Source organism: Populus euphratica, unplaced genomic scaffold (assembly GCF_000495115.2).
Source record: "Populus euphratica unplaced genomic scaffold, PopEup_1.0 scaffold19.1, whole genome shotgun sequence".
Taxonomy (NCBI): domain Eukaryota; kingdom Viridiplantae; phylum Streptophyta; class Magnoliopsida; order Malpighiales; family Salicaceae; genus Populus; species Populus euphratica.
Genome location: NW_011499853.1, coordinates 644,157 through 665,707, shown reverse-complemented (window position 1 = coordinate 665,707; position 21,551 = coordinate 644,157). Strand labels below are relative to the sequence as shown.

At 34.1% G+C, this 21,551-nt stretch overlaps 3 protein-coding genes and 1 pseudogene across 3 annotated transcripts; 2 read left to right on the top strand and 2 right to left on the bottom strand.

The window, feature by feature from the left end:
- Positions 1-6: 6 nt before the first annotated feature.
- Positions 7-1,670, bottom strand: LOC105122120 (uncharacterized). The gene has a single exon (XM_011021043.1). The coding sequence runs from the start codon at positions 648-650 to the stop codon at positions 276-278; it is 375 nt and encodes a 124-aa protein (XP_011019345.1). The 5' UTR covers positions 651-1,670; the 3' UTR covers positions 7-275.
- A 4,172-nt stretch (positions 1,671-5,842) lies between these two features.
- YLMG2 (YGGT family protein) lies at positions 5,843-7,309 on the bottom strand. Its single transcript, XM_011021041.1, has 3 exons — positions 6,957-7,309; positions 6,666-6,877; positions 5,843-6,321 (listed from the first exon to the last, which is right to left on the bottom strand). The coding sequence occupies exons 1-3, from the start codon at positions 7,233-7,235 to the stop codon at positions 6,054-6,056; spliced, it is 759 nt and encodes a 252-aa protein (XP_011019343.1). The 5' UTR covers positions 7,236-7,309; the 3' UTR covers positions 5,843-6,053.
- A 2,051-nt stretch (positions 7,310-9,360) lies between these two features.
- LOC105122119 (copper-transporting ATPase PAA2, chloroplastic-like) lies at positions 9,361-18,792 on the top strand (annotated as a pseudogene).
- A 48-nt stretch (positions 18,793-18,840) lies between these two features.
- Positions 18,841-20,232, top strand: LOC105122401 (copper-transporting ATPase PAA2, chloroplastic-like). The gene is made up of 3 exons (XM_011021492.1): positions 18,841-19,007; positions 19,477-19,627; positions 19,804-20,232. Exons 1-3 carry the CDS (start codon positions 18,841-18,843, stop codon positions 19,810-19,812), a joined length of 327 nt encoding a protein of 108 aa, XP_011019794.1. The 3' UTR covers positions 19,813-20,232.
- The last annotated feature ends 1,319 nt before the right edge of the window (positions 20,233-21,551 follow it).

The window sequence follows — 21,551 nt, the reverse complement described above, 5'->3', positions numbered from 1 at the left end:
CATGTAGGTACAAAGAAGCTACTTGCAAGAAACATATTTTCTACTTAAAAAATCAACAAAATTATTATTCTTTTCACCAAATGTAGAAATTAAGACCCCACAATGCAATTCTAGTTAAAGTAGCTAGCTCTTCGAAAAGAAATGACAACAACTCACAGGAACTGCCTCCTGTAATTTATGGAAGGAAATAGTGAAAGTTTCCTCTGAATAAACTGAGAAGCTGACTTTTGTCGCCGAAGCACATCAGAAAGTTGTCAAATTGTCACAGAAGCAGCTCAAGCTCCAGTTTCATTGAATATTCCCAGTTCTTCAATGATATCCGACGCCTTACACTTCAAAACCAACGCAAGAATCACAAGTATTATCATGATACCACCAGAAGAGCCACCAGCTCTGTGAATCCAATAAGGATCAAACCTGGTAAAGCTCCTGTCTAGATACAAAGATAAAGCAGTGGCCAAGATCAGCACCAAGAGCAGAAGAGGTACCCAAGAAGCAAGTATGATGGATTCCTCATCAAGTTCCGGTTCACTGACTGGTCTCCGATCAATAAACAGAGGTGAAACCACAGCTAGAAGGCCCAAGCCTATGGCCACAAGCTTCTCACAAGAGGAAACCCTGCTGGTCCTGCATGCAGCTATTGGCTCCATTTAGGAAACGGAATTGGGAAGAAACTACCCCCTAATTTCCTTTATGCTCAGTCCACTGAAGCTTAGCAAAATCGGCACTGGTATCACCAAATTGCCCCATTGATTATGCCTTCGAATAATTTAATTCTTAATTATTTCTATAGAGTAAAGTTTGGTCCAAAACCAATTTTTTATGCATATCTAATGGCCCAAAAATGTTCAATCATGATTCTATTTTTCCATAATACATGACAGCCGGTTAGTGATCAATCAAATGATATCAGATGGTTGAGATCATCTGACAATATAGTTTACTCGTAGCATAAAGATGCTTTAGAGAGAGCATATAGATTACTCAGACTTTAGAACTCTGCATCTTGATCGTGGAAATGGAATATTCTTTAAATTTGCAGCTCAAGTGAAATTTGATTCGCATTGCCTTTCTCAAGGAATGTCCCATCCAAAGCAGGAAAGGAGAAAACAGCACTCTCTTTTAACCAAGTTACTTTCGGAGAATCCTTCCAGAAATTCCAGGTGTTACAAGATAATCTTCTGTAGGAAATATAGTGGTGACAGCTTCTTAATGAAATTCTTTGGTGTCAGGCTGGATGGATGTGAACAAAGGCAATAGAGAAGGATAGACTATTCTCCATGGACACGATTTAGATTTGATTCTATTGCTGCCTATATAATTGATGGGAATCTGATGCTATTAGCATCCTATGGTTTTTCTGCTTTATATATACATATATATATGGTATCAGCATGTCAAGAAATTTCTGGATTGTACTGCAAAATCTTTCAGCATAACAAAATAAATCGAACGAGATAAACCACACAGAATCACCAGGTGAGAAGGGTGGTCGATTAATCAATACACCGTTGGTGGTGTTAGTTGTGCTTAGCCATCCAGTGACACAGTTTTCATTGATAACATAAATTAACTGTTCGGCTTTGAATGTCCCCAGCTGGAGCCTGAAGAAGTGAGACGGCTTTACGGAGGAGTTACGTGCAAGCTCATGGTCATGGGGCAACTTAGTGGTGATGGAAGATATTCCAATTAAGAGATTGGATTTTAGCTTATATTTTTGGGTTTAAGTTATATAATTTTTAGTTAAGATTTATTAATTTAATTTTATTTATTGAGTTTGATTTTATTATTGTTAAGTAATTTATTTAGTGGGTCATAAGCCCAATTACTTGTTTTAGTTAGGATTTTAGTATGTATATCTTAGAAAATTATGTATATCTTAGAAAATCTAAATGTTAAGAAGTTTTGATAATTAAAGTAAATATTACAGATTTTGCATATTTCCAATCTCCATTCTTCTATTCTTTAACTTTCTTATTTCTCTCAAAGTTTCTTTATTTTCTTGCTTTAATTTTATTATTTATTGTTCCGCATCAAACTTGGTATCAATACATAGCTTTTAATTATTCTTATAATTAAATGATCTACATGTTTATTCTTAACCCTATATTCAGTTTGATCTAATTACAAAAAAAAACCCTACTGTTCTAATTACAAGAAGAAAAAAAATCAATGTTCATCATCAACGATAGCGACTAGATTTTCAATAGTGGCGCCCTGCCATCAACGGTGCCTCAGCCAATCACAACAGCGGATCCACCACCAAGAAGACAATCACATTAGTCCACAGATCCATGCCGATTTACTACCTCTAACACTTCTACAGTGCCTCCACAACAGGAAGTCCTCACCAGCAGTAGCAAATCAGTGGGTTACAATAATTTTAGCCCATGCCACAGTAACCAACCAACCCAGACACAAGCCACGCCACAACCTTTGCCTTAACTAGCCTTTTACTACCATTCAACTTGATAGATCCCCATAGAAGACAACAACCAGCAGCCATAACAAGTTGCCCACACCAGCAGCAGTAGATCTTCATCAACAGTAATGCATCAACTAGTTTATAATCTCCTTGCCATCGACAAATCGAACATCTAGCCACCACTTCACGCCACAAGAAAACCACAGAGCCACACCAAGTTACCATATCCATAGTAGATCTTTGTCTTCAGCCTCAACCATTGTTAAATTGCACCCTCCATCAACAATAACACCAGTCGCAGTCACCATAATTGGTCTTTCAGACCTGTTGATATTGCAGTAGTCACGCCCTGCTGCCAACAAATAACAAAAAGGAACTTAGCAATCACTGCACTGAAGAAGAAATTTGAGGTGAAATTAATTAATCCTACCATGTCACTTGTACGCCAACTCTCTAGATCCATGTCAGCCGCAACGTCAACACTTCAGAGCCACATCATGCTAATTAGTCATGCCACTGGACACCACGTAAACATGCATCACAACATCATCCCTTATTGCCATGTCAGCTGACACACCACCTGAGATCCATCTACGATCGAATTCAATGATTTAAATGTTGGTCGGTAAATTACTCTACTTTATAATTTATTAAAGTCTATCCTTTTGGTTTTGCACTTGTCATTTAAAGTTGTCATTAATATTACTTTTGTGCCTAGAAAATTCCAAAAAAACAAAATTCTCACCTTACATCTTTATCCGTTAATTTTACTCATTAACTTTTTATTATTGATATCTATTATCTTGTCCTCTTTAATAATTGTGAGTTTTTATCTTGACATTGTGTTTGATTAATCATTTACACTTAAAAGGTCTAGCATTTCATGCTTATAATTTTCCTAGCATAATCTGTTCTTTATTAATCTTTACATAAAAAAATGAGATTAGCTTTATTTTTGTATTGTGATTTTACTTGTAAAAACCATTTATGATCTTAATTTCATTTCCAAGTGAGTGTTGCATGCTTTTGTGTTATGAGTCCTAACAAAATAGAAATCTCCACTTTTGACGGTCTTGCATGCTTTTGTGTCATGAGTCCTACCAAAATAGAAATCTCCACTTTTGACGGTCGTAATGACCCTTAGATATTTGATATGTAAATTCGTGATATGAATCGATTCTTTGAGTGTCATAACTTTTCTAATAACAAGAAAGTCAGATTTGCTAAGATGATGCTTATTGGTAAAGCTAAAAGTTATTGGAGAGATGTTAAAGATTGTTTAGAGATGAGAGGTAAACCTCCTATAATTGATTGGATCAAAATAAAACAAAAACTTTTAGAGAAATACCTACCCCAGTTTTATAGGAATAAACTCTTGAATTAATGGAACAATTTAAGACAAATGAATATGTCTATCAAGGATTATATAACGCTAATGATTACATGATTAGATTTGTTATAAGAGAGAATGAAGTTATGACTTTGTGTAGATTTTATAAAGGCTTGAATGATGATCTTAAAAGAGAAGTTGTATTTCGAGGTGTATCTACCCTTGACCAAACTTATACCTTAGTTAAAGATTATAAGTTAGTCATGAAGAATCAGTGGATAAATTATCAAGACCCTTATAGTATCCATACTAGGTTCCAATTTAGAAGTACTGATTTTTTGATAAGTACTCCACCCCACAAATATAATCCTAGTAGTGCCTAATTTTATAAGAAAAAAAAGGAAAAACAAGTTATCAATGAAGTGTCTAAGGTGAGTTTAAAGATTAAATATACTAATTGTCTAGGTTTTGGTTATATCTTTTTAGATTGCACAACTAAACCTTTAGTCATCCAAAAATATAAATAGTTATATCTTTTTAGATTGCACAACTAAAGTCATCCAAAAATATAAAGATATAGATAAAGAGGAATATTATAGTGTTGAAGTGTATGAGCCTAATCTTGAGGATTTTAGTGACCTAGATAATGAGGATATGCAAAAAAATGAACTTAACACAATGAGTCCATATGAGCTTGAGAATGAGGTTAAGAAAGAGTCTGATATGTTTGCTTTAATGGTAGAGGAAATTTTAGGGAACTCTTTAGTGGAATTATCTTTAGAGATAAGTATGGTTTTGAAAGAGTCATAATATTAGTTTTCCTAAACTACTTGATTCCTCATTCCACATGCTTGATGTCCAGCACATCATAAGTTTAGAGCAACATATTGAGCTTCCTAAACCCTTACCTCATGCACGTGATGAGGAAGATGAAGATAATCATCCTAGTTTACTTGATTGTGTCCATACCATATCTACTCAGGTTTCAATGTTTGTCTCTTTCCATACCCTCAATCATTTAGTGTTCATAATTATAAACCTCAGAAGCCTATAGAACACCTTCTCATATCTTATTACAATAAGATGTCTAAGTTAACTGAGTCGTTACCATGTAGAGTTCATAATTTGCATGTTGAGATTATGAAACAAATTCAAGCAAATAATGAATAAAATAAATTTCGAGCTGATTTACTTAAGTATCATGATGCACTTAATGTTGGAGATTATTTCATGATACATATTAAACTTGAAAGGTGTCCTTTGAAAACCGATCATAAATTGCAAGTAGTGTTAAACCATTCAAAGGGTTGTAAATGATTGAATCAAATAATTATATTATTAAATTACCGTTAAACTTTGATATTAGCTCTACTTTTAACATGAAAGACTTTGTTATATATAAAATACAAAAACCTATCTCTGATGCTTATTTTGAAACCCTTGCCTTATTATCCTTATCTTTAGCACAAAAGAAATATATTAATATTATTTTGAATGCACAAGTTGCTTTTACCAGAAATTGTAAACTTCAACAAATCCTAGTATATGAGCTTTATGACCAGATTTAGACTATACTTGAATTATCAGATAGATATCATAACAACTTGCTCTTTATCTTTAAGAGCGTTATCGAAGTCGCCTTGACCTATACTCGATAGGGTCGAGTTATTCCAACTTCAGGAGAATTGGTGGAGACACTGAACCTGAAATATTATTTATACACGCGTATGATTATAAATAATAAAGGATAGCCTAAACAATTGAGAGATTGGACTTTAACTTATGTTTTTAGGTTTAAGTTATATGAACTTTTAGTTGACGTTTATTAATTTAACTTTATTTATTAGGTTTAATTTAATTATTGTTGGATATTTTATTTAATAAGCTATAAGTCCTATCACTTGTTTTAGTTAGAGTTTTAGTATTTATATCCTACTTTTTTTAACTATTAAAAAGTTTTGATAATTAATAAAAATATTACATACTTCATATATCTCTAATCTCTTTTCTTCTCTTCTTTAGTTTTTCTTTTTCTCTTGAAAGCTTTTTTTTTCCTTATTTTAACTTCAGAATAAAAGATTTCAATTAACTTCAGAATGGAATTGCCACCATGTATATAATCAGACTGCCATGCTGACGAAAAGATTATATGACTGACATTAGGATACAGAAACAGATTATCCTATATTTCTGTCAGTTGATGAACATTCAAATTACTGGCCGGAAGATCACCACCCAGTATTCAGAACTCACGAAAATACACAACGTATATACCTAGAAGACTGTCAAGGGAATGACCTAATCGGCACCAGGGGAGCTCTTTGACTTGTTTCCATTGAGCCTTCTCATCCATTTCTTCTGTGCTGTAGTGAGATGAGTGAACAAATTAGGGGATGAACGACTTCTTGGAGAAGCTCCATTTTCTGGCAGTTCAGCAGGAAGCGCAGTAGCAGTGCTAGTAAAGGCATTTAGAACCAAGAATGCTAGAATAGGAGACAGATCCAGTGTCCCTCCTAGTGGTGGAATGATCCCGCGGAATATGTTCAAGTATGGGTCACACAAAGTGCTGCATTCAAACATCAAGACTGAATCACATGCATGCATATAGATTCTAACACAACAAATTCCAGTAAGCAATTATCAAGCTTTTCATCATCGCTGAAGCAAAAAGTTGCTCAAGCCGAAAATGATATGACATCGATCCATTTTGGCATGGCAACAGATTCATTATCAAACATATTAGGTTAGACTAGGCGATCTATTTTCACCAAAGTTGACATTTTCTAGCCATATCAAAACTCAAATTAAGTAATTTCGGCAAGTCTAAGAATGTTATATCAATTGGATTCTCAGCACTAAGTCTAAAATTAAGAAAAAATAAGTTAATTAACATAGATGGGGTGGATGTACCTTAGGGGGCTAACGATAGCAGGAGGAGAGTTGGGAAACCAGGTCAAAACAAGCCTCACAACCAACAAAGTGTTGTATATATTCAAGAAATTAATGATCCCATTAGCCACCACTAGCCCTGCCACTGAATCACCAGGTAAGACAGCTGCAAAGTTGTGATTTGACAGATAGTTGTTCATATTCCTCCTGCAGTACTCCCTCCTGCATTGAATCTAAAATAAAAAAAGAACAACTCCAGTAAAAACAAATTATTTAAGCAATATAATATTACATTGAGAGACAGATACTAACCCGGGTCATATGTTGGTTAAAATCAGTTATAATGTTTTTGAGAATAGGATTTCGAGAGGCAAAGGAATGGAGGAATCTCAAGCATTTGTCAGCTGCTGAAGTGATTGAATTATGAAGCTCACCCATGAAAATACTTGGATTTTGCTTGATTGGGGATCTAAGAAATAATGGGTTTTGAAGGATTGAAGAAGAGAGTAACACCATGGAGTTTGGAGCAAAAATCGGTGCTTGGCATTTTGAATTTGTTTTCTCTGAACAATTCTCGTTCAAAGGAGCCATTTTTATTTATTTAGTTAAAGAGAAGGTGGGAGGAGAGGAAGGCAAGAGCTCAGAGATAGAGAAGCAGATGGATAACGTACAAGGATTTATTTATTTACTAGACTAGATTCGATGCTGAAATTTGTATCTCCCACGTGGTAAGCTTTCATTGGCTCCCACTCCAATCTCCTCATGCTTGTGCCCTTGCTTATTTTCTTATATATTTCATCGAAATACTAGTTACCAGTGGCATCTACTCTAGGCACAATCATGTTTTTTTTTCAAAAAAAAACATATTTTTTAATTATTTTTTTATTTTAACATATTGATAAAAAATAATTTTTTTAAAAATATAATATTTTAATATATTTTTAAATAGAAAGTATTTTAAAAATTAATTTTTATTGAATTTCAAACACAATCATTTAATAGAAAAATGAACACCAAGAGGAATACTAACATCATATATATTTTTACTAATGAGTTATGAATTTTATTTTTATTTTTATTTATATTTATATTTATTAATAAAATATCACTGATTATTTATTGTGTTTCATTTTTTTCTGAAATTGTTAAATTAGAATGGGTAAAATTTAAACTAGTAAGACAATTACAAAACAATTATAATTCAATTTGGTTAGATTAAAGTCATGTAGAGGTAAACTAGATTATTTGCCCACAACATTGGGCAAATTTTATTTTAATGCTTTCTAGAAAATAAATCAAAACAAATTATGAAGCCTAGTTTCTAATAAACTCTAATGTTGAGTTATGAAATTAAAAATAAAATAAAAAAGACTTTGAAACAATGAACTGGGTCAACCTGAGTTAGTGTATTAAACTCCCGACTTAGGTCATAAGATAAAAAAAAAACCTAGTGGAAAGAAAATTAAAATAAATTATAAAACTTATTTCCCAATTAACTTAATATTAAAAGATAAAATTAAAAAAAAAATCAGTTGAGAAAAAGACATAAAAAGCAATAACAATGAGTCAATTTAAATTAACCCACTAAACCTGTGACTTGAGTAATAAGATAAGAATAACCTCATGAAAAGTTAACTAAAACAAATCACAAAACTTAATTATTAATAAACTCAGCGCTTGAAGGATGAGATTGAGTGAAAAAGTCAATTAGAAAATGAGGAAAAAAGTCTAATTAACTTGTTAAACTTGTGATCCAAGTTATAAAATTATAATAACTATATACAAAAATTAAAAAAACACTATGAAACTTAATTTTTAATAAATTCAATATCAAATGATGGAATTGAAATTTAAAAACCAATTAAAAAATATTTTGAGTAAACTTAGATTAACATGTTAAACTTGTAACCCGAGTCATAAGACCAGAATAATCTCCTGAAAAATAAACAAAAATATATTACGAAGCTTAATTCATAATTAATCAAGTGTAAAATAATAAAAATTTAAAAATAAGTTAACCAAAAAAAAGGATAAACGACTTGAGTCCGCCGAGTTAGCTTCCCAAACTTGCATTTTGGATCATGAGACTATGATAGTCTTGTAAAACAATTATGAAACTCAATCCCCAATAAACCTAATGTTAAGGGATGTATTTGAAACTGAAAAAAAAAATAAAAAGAGATAAAGAAAAAAAACATTATTTCAGTTAATAGTTTTGTATGATAAGGGATCATAAAACCCTTTATCTTTTAATTTTTTGTTAATTTATTAAATCATAACATAAAACATAAAGCAAATCAAAATAAATCATCAAGTTTAATTTTTGATGTATAAAATATTAAAAAATAAAATTAAAAAAATAAATTAATTAGAATAAAAAATATTCAAGTTAAAGAAGTTAACTTGTCAAATTTGCAGTTCAGATCATGATACTGAAATAATCTTATAAAAAATATTTTTTTTTAAAAAATTTAATCTTCAATAAATTTAATATTAAATGATGAAATTTAAAAAATAAAAAAAGAAATAAAAATAAAAATAAAATACTATAATGAATAATATTTTATAAGAAGATATACAATAAAATTACCTTTTTCTTTAGGTTTTTTAATTAATTTTTATAAAATTTATTTTTTTTTTGAAAAAATGAATTTATCGGGTATTGATAGATATTAGCTAGGTGAAAAAAGTTTTTCACGCTTTCGATCTGATTAAAAGTGAAGACTAGTGATGAATTTTTTTAAAAAAAAATCTAGATCAAACACGGGTGAGGAAGCACGGACCAACTTAAATCCTGGAGATCGCGCTAAAGGCCAAATTGATAACATCATCGCACGTGGCAAGACACTATTCGTCCACGTTTACCTATTCAATGGTCTCCTCTTCTTGACCACCTCCATTGACCACCATCAAAGCAATCTCTCTCTATGCTGTCTCCTCCACAGTTTCTCTCTCTAAAACTTCAATTTATATCTCAAAATGGTTAACAATTTGCTTCTCGTCGTCTCTCCGAGCCCGAAGCGCTGCTTCGGTTTTGACCACGTTGATTTCAGTGCTGGCATCTCTAAACGGCCGCGTGGCTCACCGGCCGCGTGCGATCCCTAACATCACCCTCTCAAGCTCTCTCCAAACCGAAACTATCATTCGAAACGCTGCGTTTCAAGCTCCGAACAAGAAAAACAATTCGCTGTCTCCTTGATGTGACCGGAATGATGTACGGCGCGTGTGTTTCGCGCGTCAAATCGGTACTCTCCGCAGACGAGAGAGTTGAATCCGCCATGGTCAACTTGTTGACCGAGACAGTGGCGGTGAAGTTGAAACCGGAGGCGTTGTTGGAGGGAGAAGTGTGGGGGAGTGTTGCAGAGAGTTTGGGGAAGAGATTGAATGAGTGCGGATTTGAAGCGAAGACGAGGGTATCGGGTAGTGGAGTAGCAGAAAACGTAAAAATGTGGAAAGAAGGAGTTGATCGTTAAGAGAAGGAATCGTGTGCTTTTTGCTTGGATTTTGGTTGCTTTGTGTCGTGGATCTCATGCTTCTCATATTTTGCACCCTCTCGGGATTCACGCTGGTCATGGTAATCATACGAACACTCTAACATGCATGCAATGCACACACGATAACGCAATGTAATCCATTCATTTCACTCATAATCCCTGACTTGCGCTACTTTCAACATGTCAAGTGAAGATGATGTAAGTTGAAAATTGAAATTTTTGTGACTTGCTTATATGTGGTTTTCGGTCTAGGTTCGTTTCGGAGGTGCTGCATAGTTCGTATGTGGAGGGAGGCTTAGCTCTGGGAGCTCTCCTGGGACCAGAAAGAGGTACTTAGTTGCCTTGGCTGTATCACTTCTCTCAAGCTTGTTATATTTATATATCATCTGCATAGGAATGAGCCAGAATTCACTTGATCATGCATACTCTGTTATTTTTTATTTGGTACCAATCGTGCAATCTGGTAAAGTTTTGTTGTTTAAATTTGGGTCACTGCTTAACATTCTTGTTATAAAATATAGCTTGAATATTATTAGTTAAAGAGAAATTTATTTCACATTAAAAATAAAAGAGATTTTGTTGTAATTTATAATGCAAGGATTCTAAATCAATAGATTTGGATGTTGAAGGGAAACTAAAATTCACACACACACACACACACATATAATGGCACTTGGTACTTTAACTTAAGTTAATTAATTAATTTTCAGAATTAATTAATTATGCATGACATTTCTTGCTAAGTTGTTCAATTAATTTGAAGATAGGGGTATGTTTTTAAACTCTACAGGCATATTGGTTTAAAAGAGTGTTATTTTATTTATAAATATTAGTTTGATATTGACAAAAAATATCAGTTTGATATTGAAAAAAAATTATTAGAAAACAATCTTCTTCTCTCCCTAATTTCTCTCCACAAACTCTTTGTTTATGTTTATACCAGAAACAAAATATAGAAGTCGTTGATTATAAGTTTTAAGATTTTGGTATATCCTGAAGATATATTCCTTTAACCATTCAACAAATTAATATTTTAAAAATAGTGATTTTTACGCCTCAAAACCTGTTCACTAGACCCACTGACATTACAATTCTTGCTAACTGACTATCGTAGTTCTTCTTTCAAATTAGACTGTGTTGATATTTTACTGGTATGTTACAACTGACAAAGTGTAATTGACTCCCTAATGTTGAGACTAGCAATCACAATTCTGATAAAATCTTTTTTGCTTTGAAATCTTTTGCAGACTTGCTTGTTGATGGTCTAAGGGTGTTCAAGAAGGGATCACCAAATATGAATTCTCGTGGGATTCAGATTTGTTGTTGCATTTATCATCAGCATGGTGAGACCCTAATCAGTGCTAAGATTTTCATTTCGCTCACATTGCAAAAGAGGTCATTTTGCTAAGTTTGTGCTGAATTCTTCTCTGGTGTACATCTCACTTCTCAGCCCTGAGCTCGAATGGGATGCATCTTTCTTTGAGGAACCAGTGACTTGCTTACTTTCAGCATTTGCACTTTCTTCTCAAAGTTTTTGTTTTATGTTTTTTAATTGTATGAGAAAAATACTTAATTTTCCAAACTGAGTCTGACATGATGCTCAACTCAGCTAAAGTTTACTCCTTGATCTTGTTGAGACTTCTCAAATGCTGTCACCCATCTTATTATATAAGAACCATTTTACATGTATCAGCCACTAGTTTTCTGTGTATTAAGTTAGCTTTTACTTTATGTCTCACTGACAAGTTTCTCTTGGGTGGGTATTGCTTTTTAGCGTGCAGGTCATGCTTCTTGGTTTTGTGCTTCTAGGACATTCTCTTGAAGAAAAGGCAAGGATGAGGACATCTACTGATATGAATGAACTTCTTGTAAGTAGTAATGACTTAATGACTTTTAAATCTATTATTGTAATCAGTAAATGGGATGCTTAGTTGATTCCCATGTGAAACCCAACTCCTTTTATTCCTGGTAAATTGTTTATCTGTTTGGTGTTTGTTGTACTCATAAACACTGTCATTTCTTCAAGCTGAGACAATCTTGGTCCTTTTTTCCTCCTGTACTTTCTGTGTCCTTTGACCTTGGTTGCACTGGGTTTATTTACTTTCGTAGTTGAATAACACTGGTATTGGCCATTTAATGGAAATTTGATTTGACCCTTAACAGTAAATTGCTTCATTAGTTTCTGAAACATTGTGATGCGATATGCTTCATATATTTCCATTCAATGCATTGTTCCAATATCAGTGTGTTGATTTTAAACTGATTACTATTGCCAATGTGAAGACAACAAAGGCAATATTTATTTTTCAACAGACAAGAGAACATTGCTTGTGCTGATGTTTTTTCAAACTTTGTTAAGTTCATTATGTTGGGCTCAATTCATGGTTAGCTGCTTTAGATTGGTTCTTTTGTTCTCATGTTTGTTAGAAAAAAATTAGGGGAGAAAGGTCGAAGGGAAGCATGGTGGAAGACAATTCTCTTTCGTATCATATCACTCCCATAACAGAGGAATTGGTCATAACCGTGGAATTCCCAATGGACTTGGACTTTGAATACAACTCTTTCAATACTTTATTTATAGTAGTCTATAGATAATTCTAGATATTTAGATAGTCACCTCTCCTACATACATTTACCTAGGATAACTAAAAGGATACTTTGAATGTGTAATTCAAAATCAATTCTAACACCTTTTTATTTTTTTAAATCTCATAACTCTTGAAATTTGGATTGTGCCGGAGGATCAACTCGTAATGATTACTGCACCTTTATCATTTTTTGTTGATGACAAACAATTCAATATCTTCTTCTATTTTATTTTTTTTTGGATTTTTGCCACTATATTTTGAATCTTCCTTCTTCATATTAAGGTCTTTCTTGCATCTTTGTTTTAGTCACTCTTTTTATCATGGCTAGCTAATGGCATCTCATTGTCATCTGCTTGTCTTCAATAATTGTATTTGTTTGAACATGGCTACCTGTAACCATTTTCTTTTCTTGTTACCTGCTGTCACATTACTCTAACGAAACATTTTTTTTCAAGATTTGACTTTTCAAAAGTGGCTTTTGTTTTGGCTCACCCTTAATCATGCTGCTGTCTTTTTTTATAACATGGCTCCCGCTCCCTGGCCATTTCTATCTTTTTCTTTAGAAAGAGATTTCTTAATTTCATTTGTACTACACTTTCTCTTGTGTTGGGAATTGTCACCTTGCACTCAGCCTCTCTCTTAGGCATCTTTTATTTCTTAATTTTTTTTGTTGGGCTTTGATATCACTTTGTTATCAAGGAAAGGATCTTTTGTTAGAGAAAGAGGAAGTGTTTGTAGGAAGATAATTATTTTCTCACTCACACATGCTCTAATCCCTCTAAACACACAACAAACTGAACTATCTCCGATGCCACTTCGTTGGAAATAATTGAAGAAACATATCTCATTCATATCATATTACTTTTCTAAGAGAGGAAGTCCCGTGAACTTGGACTGATATTATTGAGATTACAATACTTGCATGACACATCCTTATAATAGTCTATAGAGAATTTTAGATATTGGATAACCAAATCATTAATACTTATACATGCATCTAGAAGAACTAAAAAGACATTGAATTTACCCTTCAAAATTAATTCCAACATTGTTGAGTGATCAAAACAAGTCATTGATAGACTTTATTGTTAACTGCAAGTTGGATGAATTTTATTGTTAAACTATACCAAGTAAGCTTTAATAATATAGTGTATATGTAATAACCTGTGTGATTTCATTGATCTTGTAGTCACTCATGTCTACTCAGTCACGACTTGTAATTTCTTCATCAGATAGCAATTCCCCTACGCATACTGTTCTTTGCTCTGCTGCTATTTGCACTGAAGTCCCCACTGATGATGTCCGAGTTGGAGACACATTGTTAGTTCTACCTGGAGAAACTATTCCTGTAGATGTAAAAGCATCACATGATCTTTATCAAATTTCTCATGGTATTAAAATTATATTTTAATTTTCTTTTCTCATATTTCAGTGCTTAATTTATATACGGTAACTCTTTTTTTTCATTGATCCAAGTCTCTGGATGTGCATGCAGATTGTGAACGCGCTCCTTGTTTACAACACCATAGGACTTGACATAAATTTGCCGTAGATTTTGATATTTGTCACAAGCAGGAATCTTTAGAGGTGGTGAAAGAAGTGATCCTAAATTATGCTTCAATGATATAATGCATATGGTATATCTGTAATTGCTACTTTCTATATCTATATTCATGAAATGTTACAAACAATGTAAAAAACATTTCTTTCACATTTTCCATGTGTATTCAGATATTCAACTAGCTTGCTCCATCTACTTACCAATGACTTTGTAATGGATTCATACAAAAGTCCATAGACCTATTTTTTATATAGAGTTGCATAGTTTCTTTTCAAACCAAAAGGAACTTGCTGATTATTTGACAAATTAGTGGCCAGTATTTCAATTTGCAATGTCATTTGAATCTCAGTAGCACTTGTGTCTGGTTCTGTTAACATTAAACATTCCCGTCATAGGGAAGAGTTCTTGCGGGAAGAAGTGTTGTTGATGAATCCATGCTTACTGGGGAATCACTGCCTGTATTTAAGGAAGAAGGGCTCAAAGTCTCAGCTGGAACAATAAACTGGGTATGATTATATTTTTAAATTGCAATGTATCCAGTCACTGCTTATATTTGTGATCTGGGTGGCACTTTTTGTATTGATGCTTTTATTACCTTCAGATGATTGGGATTAGCCTTGTGGGTTATCACAGTAAAAATACTGTGGAGCTCCAAAGTTGTCTCATAAAATTGTGTTGCTAACTTATGTCAATATCTCAGGCTAAAGTAACTCTTTAGAACATGGAATATAAAATCATGTTCTTTTTTTTTTCTTGCCCTTTGCTTTTATGTTTTGTTATTGCATTGCTGACAATCAGCATTTCTTAAAAAATGTTTCAGTATGGTCCTTTAAGGATAGAGGCATTGTCTGTTGGCTCCAACTCAACAATATCTAGTATCATTCTTATGGTAGGTTCACTGTTCCCTTTTTTTTTTTCATTTGTCTCCCTCTTGTTAAAAGAATAAAAAGCAAATAATACAGATGGATAAACGGATTTTCTTTTATTTTTTTATTACTTCATAGTAACTCAATGTGTGACCCTAAACAAGATTCCCATGACATTTTTTGGAATGGTTCATTTACATTTTGAAAATGAGCTGCTTATTGTACCGAGTGCAGATGCAGGTATTGGTGATATAGATAAAAAGGGAAAGAATTGAACTTCTGTAGTTGTAGAAAAATGTGCAGCCTCTCTATGATACCCATAACCAATTGTTTTTTGCATAATTGTGCTTTGAGTGTGCAACAAAGTAAATTCAATTCAATTAATAATGGAGTTCAGTATGTATGTGTTTTAGCCTGAAAAAATAAATAAATAAAAGGATGCAGATCCATGAAGCTGATCTCAACTAGTTTGGTATTGGGGCTTGATCTGAATTGAGTTGATTACTGGACAGTAATGCAAAGTAGAGCGAGAAAGTAGATCTATTTTTTAGTCTTGATCAGCCTTTTTAAACATAAAACCATGGATTCAGACTTCATGATAATGGCATGCATGAAATGTTAAAATGATTCTTTTGAGTCTTGTGGCATCAACTTGTTACATTTGCTTGAGCAGCTCCAAGGTCTGCCTTCATCTTAATTGGCTGCATGGAAGTCAACTCTAGATGAATGCTGCTCACTGTTTTATTGTATTTGGGAATTATAACCTGACAGTAGCTTCAAATTTTTTTTACAATTGTTAAAGCTTTATGGTGTAATTTCAGGTTGAGGATGCTCAAGGCAATGAGGCGCCTATACAAAAGCTTGCAGATTCAATAGCTGGACCTTTTGTTTATAGTGTAATGACTATATCTGCAGTAACTTTTTCATTTTGGTAGGGTTTGTTTCCCACCTTTTATAGCACCTGTTATTATCAGCTTGTTGGAATCTAGGATGCAACATGGTTGGTGAGAGCGATGTTATTGATTTATCAAACTCAACAATGGCATAACAGAGCACATTCTTTGTTGGGTATTGTGTTTACCTAGCTAAGGGACCTTGTTCCCTTTATGTATACCACACAAATCCATATTTTAGCTTTCCTCATTTTCTAGATTACTAAATTTAGATTCCTTGCGTTATTGATTTCCATTTATCAGTGCTAGCCTTGAACTTGATGCAGATAACTCATGTTTCAGTCTGACAGGAGTGGGGAGTGATCTTAATCAGTCATGAACTTATGTCTTAATTTGAATTTTTCTTTGCTTCTTTGTTTGAATAATATCATTTAGTTCTCACTAAAGTATTGGGTTTAAGTTGTTGTAATTATAAATTCATAGATTTATCCTTCTTGCTTCTCACATTTTGTTGCATGCACATTCAGGTATTACACTGGTTCACATTTTTTTCCTGATGTTTTGCTCAATGATATTGCTGGACCGGATGGAGATCCTTCGCTGTTGAGCTTGAAACTTTCTGTGGATGTCTTGGTGAGTGGACTTACCTCCTAGTGAATATGGATTTATTCCCCAACCTAACCATAATGAACTATTTAACTGAGTTTGAGGCTGTATATACAATTTCTTTATATTTCTTGACTGTAACATTGATTTTCATTCCAGATAGTTTCATGCCCATCTGCACTGGGACTTGCCACACCCACTGCAATCCTAGTTGGAACATTGCTTGGTATGTTGTCTAACTTGTCAGTTGTTTCAATCAAGTTTAATAACCTGTATACAATGTCACTTCTAATGTAGTGGTAACTTGCCATTATGAGATTTTAGTTTCTCCATTTTAATGATAACAGAAGCAAAATCTTGTATCTTCCTTTTAATGGTCACTGTTCTTTTTAGAAACGCTAAGTCCCTTTTCTTTTGAAAACATTAGGAGCAAAGCAGGGACTTCTAATAAGAGGAGGGGATGTATTGGAACGCTTAGCAAGCATTAATTATGTTGCTCTAGATAAGGTTATTTCTACATATAATAGAACTATGCTCTCTTTCTCTGTCAATACACACTGCACACATGTAAATTGAGATTGACATAGGAAATAAATCATGAGGTTGTTGCATTTGACTCTTGATCATCGAGAACCTTCACACTCCATCCTTGCCCATTTTCCAATTTTCAGACAGGAACACTTACCGAAGGAAAACCAGCCGTTTCTGCTGTGTCCTCCATCTCTCACAAAGAATCAGAAATTCTTCAAATGGCAGCTGCGGTAGAGAAAACAGTATTGCATCCAATTGCAAGGGCTATTGTAAATAAAGCAGAATCATTGAAATTGACTATCCCGGTAACAAGAGGGCAATTGACAGAACCAGGTTTTGGAGCCTTGGTTGAGGTAGATGGAAGTTTGGTTGCACTAGGTTCTTTGGATTGGGTTCAGGAACGATTCCAGAGAAGGACAAGCATGTCTGATCTTAAGAACATGGAAACTGAAGTGATGTATCAATCTTCAGAAGGGATGTCATCATCAAACTATTCAAAAACAGTTGTCTATGTTTGGACATGAAGGGGAAGGCATTATTGGTGCTATTGCAATATCGACGGTTTGCACCATGATGCTGAATCTACTGTAATTAGGTAAATTTCTTCCTCAAATGACAATTCTGAGTGAATTTTGTTGCAAGTTGCTATGACAGCTTTCCTTTTTTCTTAACATGTGTACCAGGATTCGGGTTTCATAAATACAAGTTCCAATTTGATTTCTCTTTTCCATGACTAGCAGACTTGTCCTTAGTACCTCCAACTAGAATTAATGAAATGGTTGTTATTTCCTGATCATTGTTTGGTAAATACTTTGTTTTCTAAAATCCAAACAGAAGCATTGCTTTGAGCTCTTCAAGACAATCTTAGTGATGCACAATGCATCTGATGTTTTTGTTTTGCCTTTGTCAATGGTCAGTCAGTGACAATATTGGCCAACCACTAAAGAAATTCTAGAGTATTCCCTGGATCTTGAATCATGATAGGAGCTTCGATACAAGCTTAGCAGGGGATTTTTACTTCAGTACTTTATCCTAATTATTAGGTGCTGTTGCAGAACTTGGATGATAACTAACAAGCTGTGTGGATACTGAATACAAATCAATTTGCTATCCTTGCATCATGCATATCGAATTAAAATCTTTTACTTGCCATCTAAGCACATGGTTTGCTGCTTTATTCTCGTCTTTGTTTTGCTCTGATAGGTAGGCTCCAGCAGAACGGTATCAACATGGTCCTCTTATCAGGAGACAGGGAAGAAGCAGTTGCAACCATAGCAAAAGGGAGTTGGAATAGGTAGTGAATTTATCAATGCATCCTCGAATCCACGGCAAAAATATAAAGCTATAACAATTTCTCTCTCTCTCAAGTGCTTCCAGAATTTTATTTTGACCTTGACAAAACAATAATACAACAATCATCTCATCTGGTTAAGAAATCCGGTCATTCTTTTCAGTGAAATATTGCGTGCAGCCGATGTTAATTGGAGGAGAACTTGAAAAAATGCTGTTGCAACTCATTGTTCTATATGGGAATTAGTGTGAATTCTCCATGCGTTTAAATCTAACTGCTATGGATGCTACAAATATAGTTCTGCAGTGGATTTTTTAATTTTCGCAGTCAAACCATACTGTATACACAAGATTTGAAATGTAAAATATGATGCACCTTCTGACTGTTAGGTTTTTGAAGGTAGGTGATGGGATAAATGATGCACCTTCTTTGGCTCTTGCTGATGTTGGGATTGCCATCCAGAATGAAACTCAAGAAAATGCTGCATCTGATGTTGCATCCATTGTACTTCTTGGCAACAGGCTTTCACAGGTATGATTTGCTTTTTCTGATAAAATTTCTTTAACTAATCTCTTTTTGTTGATGAATGATGAATCCTGAAATCTCATTTCACTGTGTATTATGATTTATGTTACTCTTAGGCATTATTTGTCGCCGAGAGTATTGAGAGTATTAAGTCGATACCAACTTCATCATCCAATTTTATTTTTCAGTTACAAGAGGCCGAATGGGTGTTGTTGAGCCATGAAGCTTCTTGGCACTTCATCATTTAATCTATTATCAATGGCATTGAATTTTGAGAATGTTGATGTAGTCCTTGTCCAACAATTGAAAATGAGATTTGTCTTTCTAGAAATTGAAAAAAGAAGAAACGAGATTGTATTTTTCAGGCATGAAATTTCTACCCATTGATGATACTACTGGGATTTTCAATCATAACTAATAGTGAGTAGAACCAAGATAAAAACCTCGTGGATGGTTCTGATATATGTCATGACCGGTCGTAGATGCCCTGAATCTTTCACGAGCAACAATGGCCAAGGTGTACCAAAATTTATCATGGGCGATTGCATATAACGTTGTTGCCATTCCTATTGCAGCCGGAGTACTTCCCCAATACGATTTTGCCATGACTCCTTCACTTCACTTTCAGGTGAGTAAAGTTACATTGCTTATTCCATAACTGGGAAAAATCCTTAAAAATGAATTAAAACAAAGGCCGTGAATCGTAATTTGAGCAAGTCTTTGATTCATCATTGCTCATGGATACTATCCCAGAAAATTTCCTTTCCATGTTTACGGAGCAACTATTGATGTTTGGTTTGACAGGTGGACTGATGGCTTTGAGCTCGGAATTTCTTGTGACCAACTCATTGCTTCTACAGCTCCATAGGTCTGAAACTGAGAGGAACAGATGGATAGTTAACGTGTCAACTTGCTTACGAGATGGCCTGTATAAATAATAGCGAGGTAATCCACACACCCAGGTAGTGGAATAAAAATGAGAAATGCCTCTCTGTGCTCGTGTTAATTCCACAGTGCAAGCATGGGATGCTTTTCCAGTACTGGGCGAGCAGACATTTTCAACTCTACCTCCCAGCCAGGACTCCCGTCTGTTTGTCTTTTATTTCTTTCACGTCACGCAAGTAAAACTAGATGTTCCGTGCTTCACATAGCTGATAACTTGAAATTTATGAGATCAAACACTTGACCATAAATTTGCATGATAAAAAAAAAATAGGCTAAACCCATTATCCACCCCCAGTTTGTTCTTGGATTAGTTAAAATAGCACCTCTATTATCATTTCAGTCATGTATTTTCAGAATCAACCAAGTATAATCTCTTAAAATTGAAAATTAATCTCATCGTGCTGAGTAATTTTCTTTGCCACTTGAGTGATTATCATCGTTTTCTCTTTTATTTTTGTTAGTGTCATTTCTCACTCCCACCATCCACACCCTTCTCATTGAATAACCTCACGGGTTTGGCTAAAATAAAAAAATACAAGAACTCGATTGAATGATAACAGTGGAGGTTTTTCCAAAAAACCCATGTAAAGCATAATTTCCCGTTTGCATGCATGTTCGGTTCGTATTTCCAAACGTATGACATCAGTGCTTTACGGTCATTAGAAGAATCATTTCCATCTAATTTTTAAGGGCATTCTCCCCATCATGTTGAGAGAGATGACCAACCCACTTTTCCAAGGTGGGTGTTTGTGGTTTTTCACTTCATTCCGAAAGGTCTGCGTTTTTCAAATGTAGAGGAAGAATCCACTCTAGTTGAAGCAGGGGTTTAGTAGCAGGAAGTCATTATTCCTACTTATTTTAGCTTATATTTTCTTAGTCACTTGCGAGAAATTAATAGATACACCGGAGTTCTGCATTTATAGTGACTGTTTGGAGCTCCACTTCAACATGTTTTTTAATGAAAATTTTAATATTTTTTTATCTTAGATTATTTTTTTTAATGTTTTTAATTTTTTTTTTTTTTTTCTTGCATGTCTTAAAATAATTCCTCCAATACGTGCGACTCCATTATATTGAGTTTTTCTCCTCCTCTACGGGAAGTAGATTGATCAATTACCTAGCAGCGTAAAACAGGCAGGGTACCCTCGTCAACAAGTACAACAGTGACATCACATTAGAAAATCCACTGTCCTCTACTGGATATTATTATATAATATATTACTTTAGTTAATCTTAACGGTCGGGATATTCTCTTGTTGCCTTTTTTATAAATTATAGGCTTATGATGTTTGGCTACCAATGGAGAAGAGTAGTAGACTGACTCTTAGGCCATGAATCCCTTAAATACATGCATTAAATGGGCACGTGACTCTGCTCAAAAACGCTTTACATGCGATAACTTGGCGCAGATCACTACCAGTACAATAGCAGAAGTTTTTGCCATCTTGCCACCCAAAAAAAAAAAAAAATCTTTTAAGGAAAATTAGGATCCACTTTGGCACTGCATGGGCCAGGCACCACGTTACAGTGCTCCCAATTGATTACACGTGGTGGACCTCCTCCCTCCCCTACTACGTACTGGTACTAGAGCCTATTGTCTAGCAATT

Excerpts from the sequence above, each read along its gene's own strand:
- LOC105122120 (XM_011021043.1), bottom strand. The coding sequence starts at position 650 with ATGGAGCCAATAGCTGCATGCAGGACCAGCAGGGTTTCCTCTTGTGAG.
- YLMG2 (XM_011021041.1), bottom strand. The coding sequence starts at position 7,235 with ATGGCTCCTTTGAACGAGAATTGTTCAGAGAAAACAAATTCAAAATGC. Across the intron at positions 6,878-6,956 it reads TTAACCAACATATGACCCGG|ATTCAATGCAGGAGGGAGTA; the intron begins GTTAGTATCTGT and ends TTTTTATTTTAG. Across the intron at positions 6,322-6,665 it reads GCTATCGTTAGCCCCCTAAG|CACTTTGTGTGACCCATACT; the intron begins GTACATCCACCC and ends GTTTGAATGCAG.
- LOC105122401 (XM_011021492.1), top strand. The coding sequence starts at position 18,841 with ATGATGCACCTTCTGACTGTTAGGTTTTTGAAGGTAGGTGATGGGATA. Across the intron at positions 19,008-19,476 it reads GGCAACAGGCTTTCACAGGT|CGTAGATGCCCTGAATCTTT; the intron begins ATGATTTGCTTT and ends GTCATGACCGGT.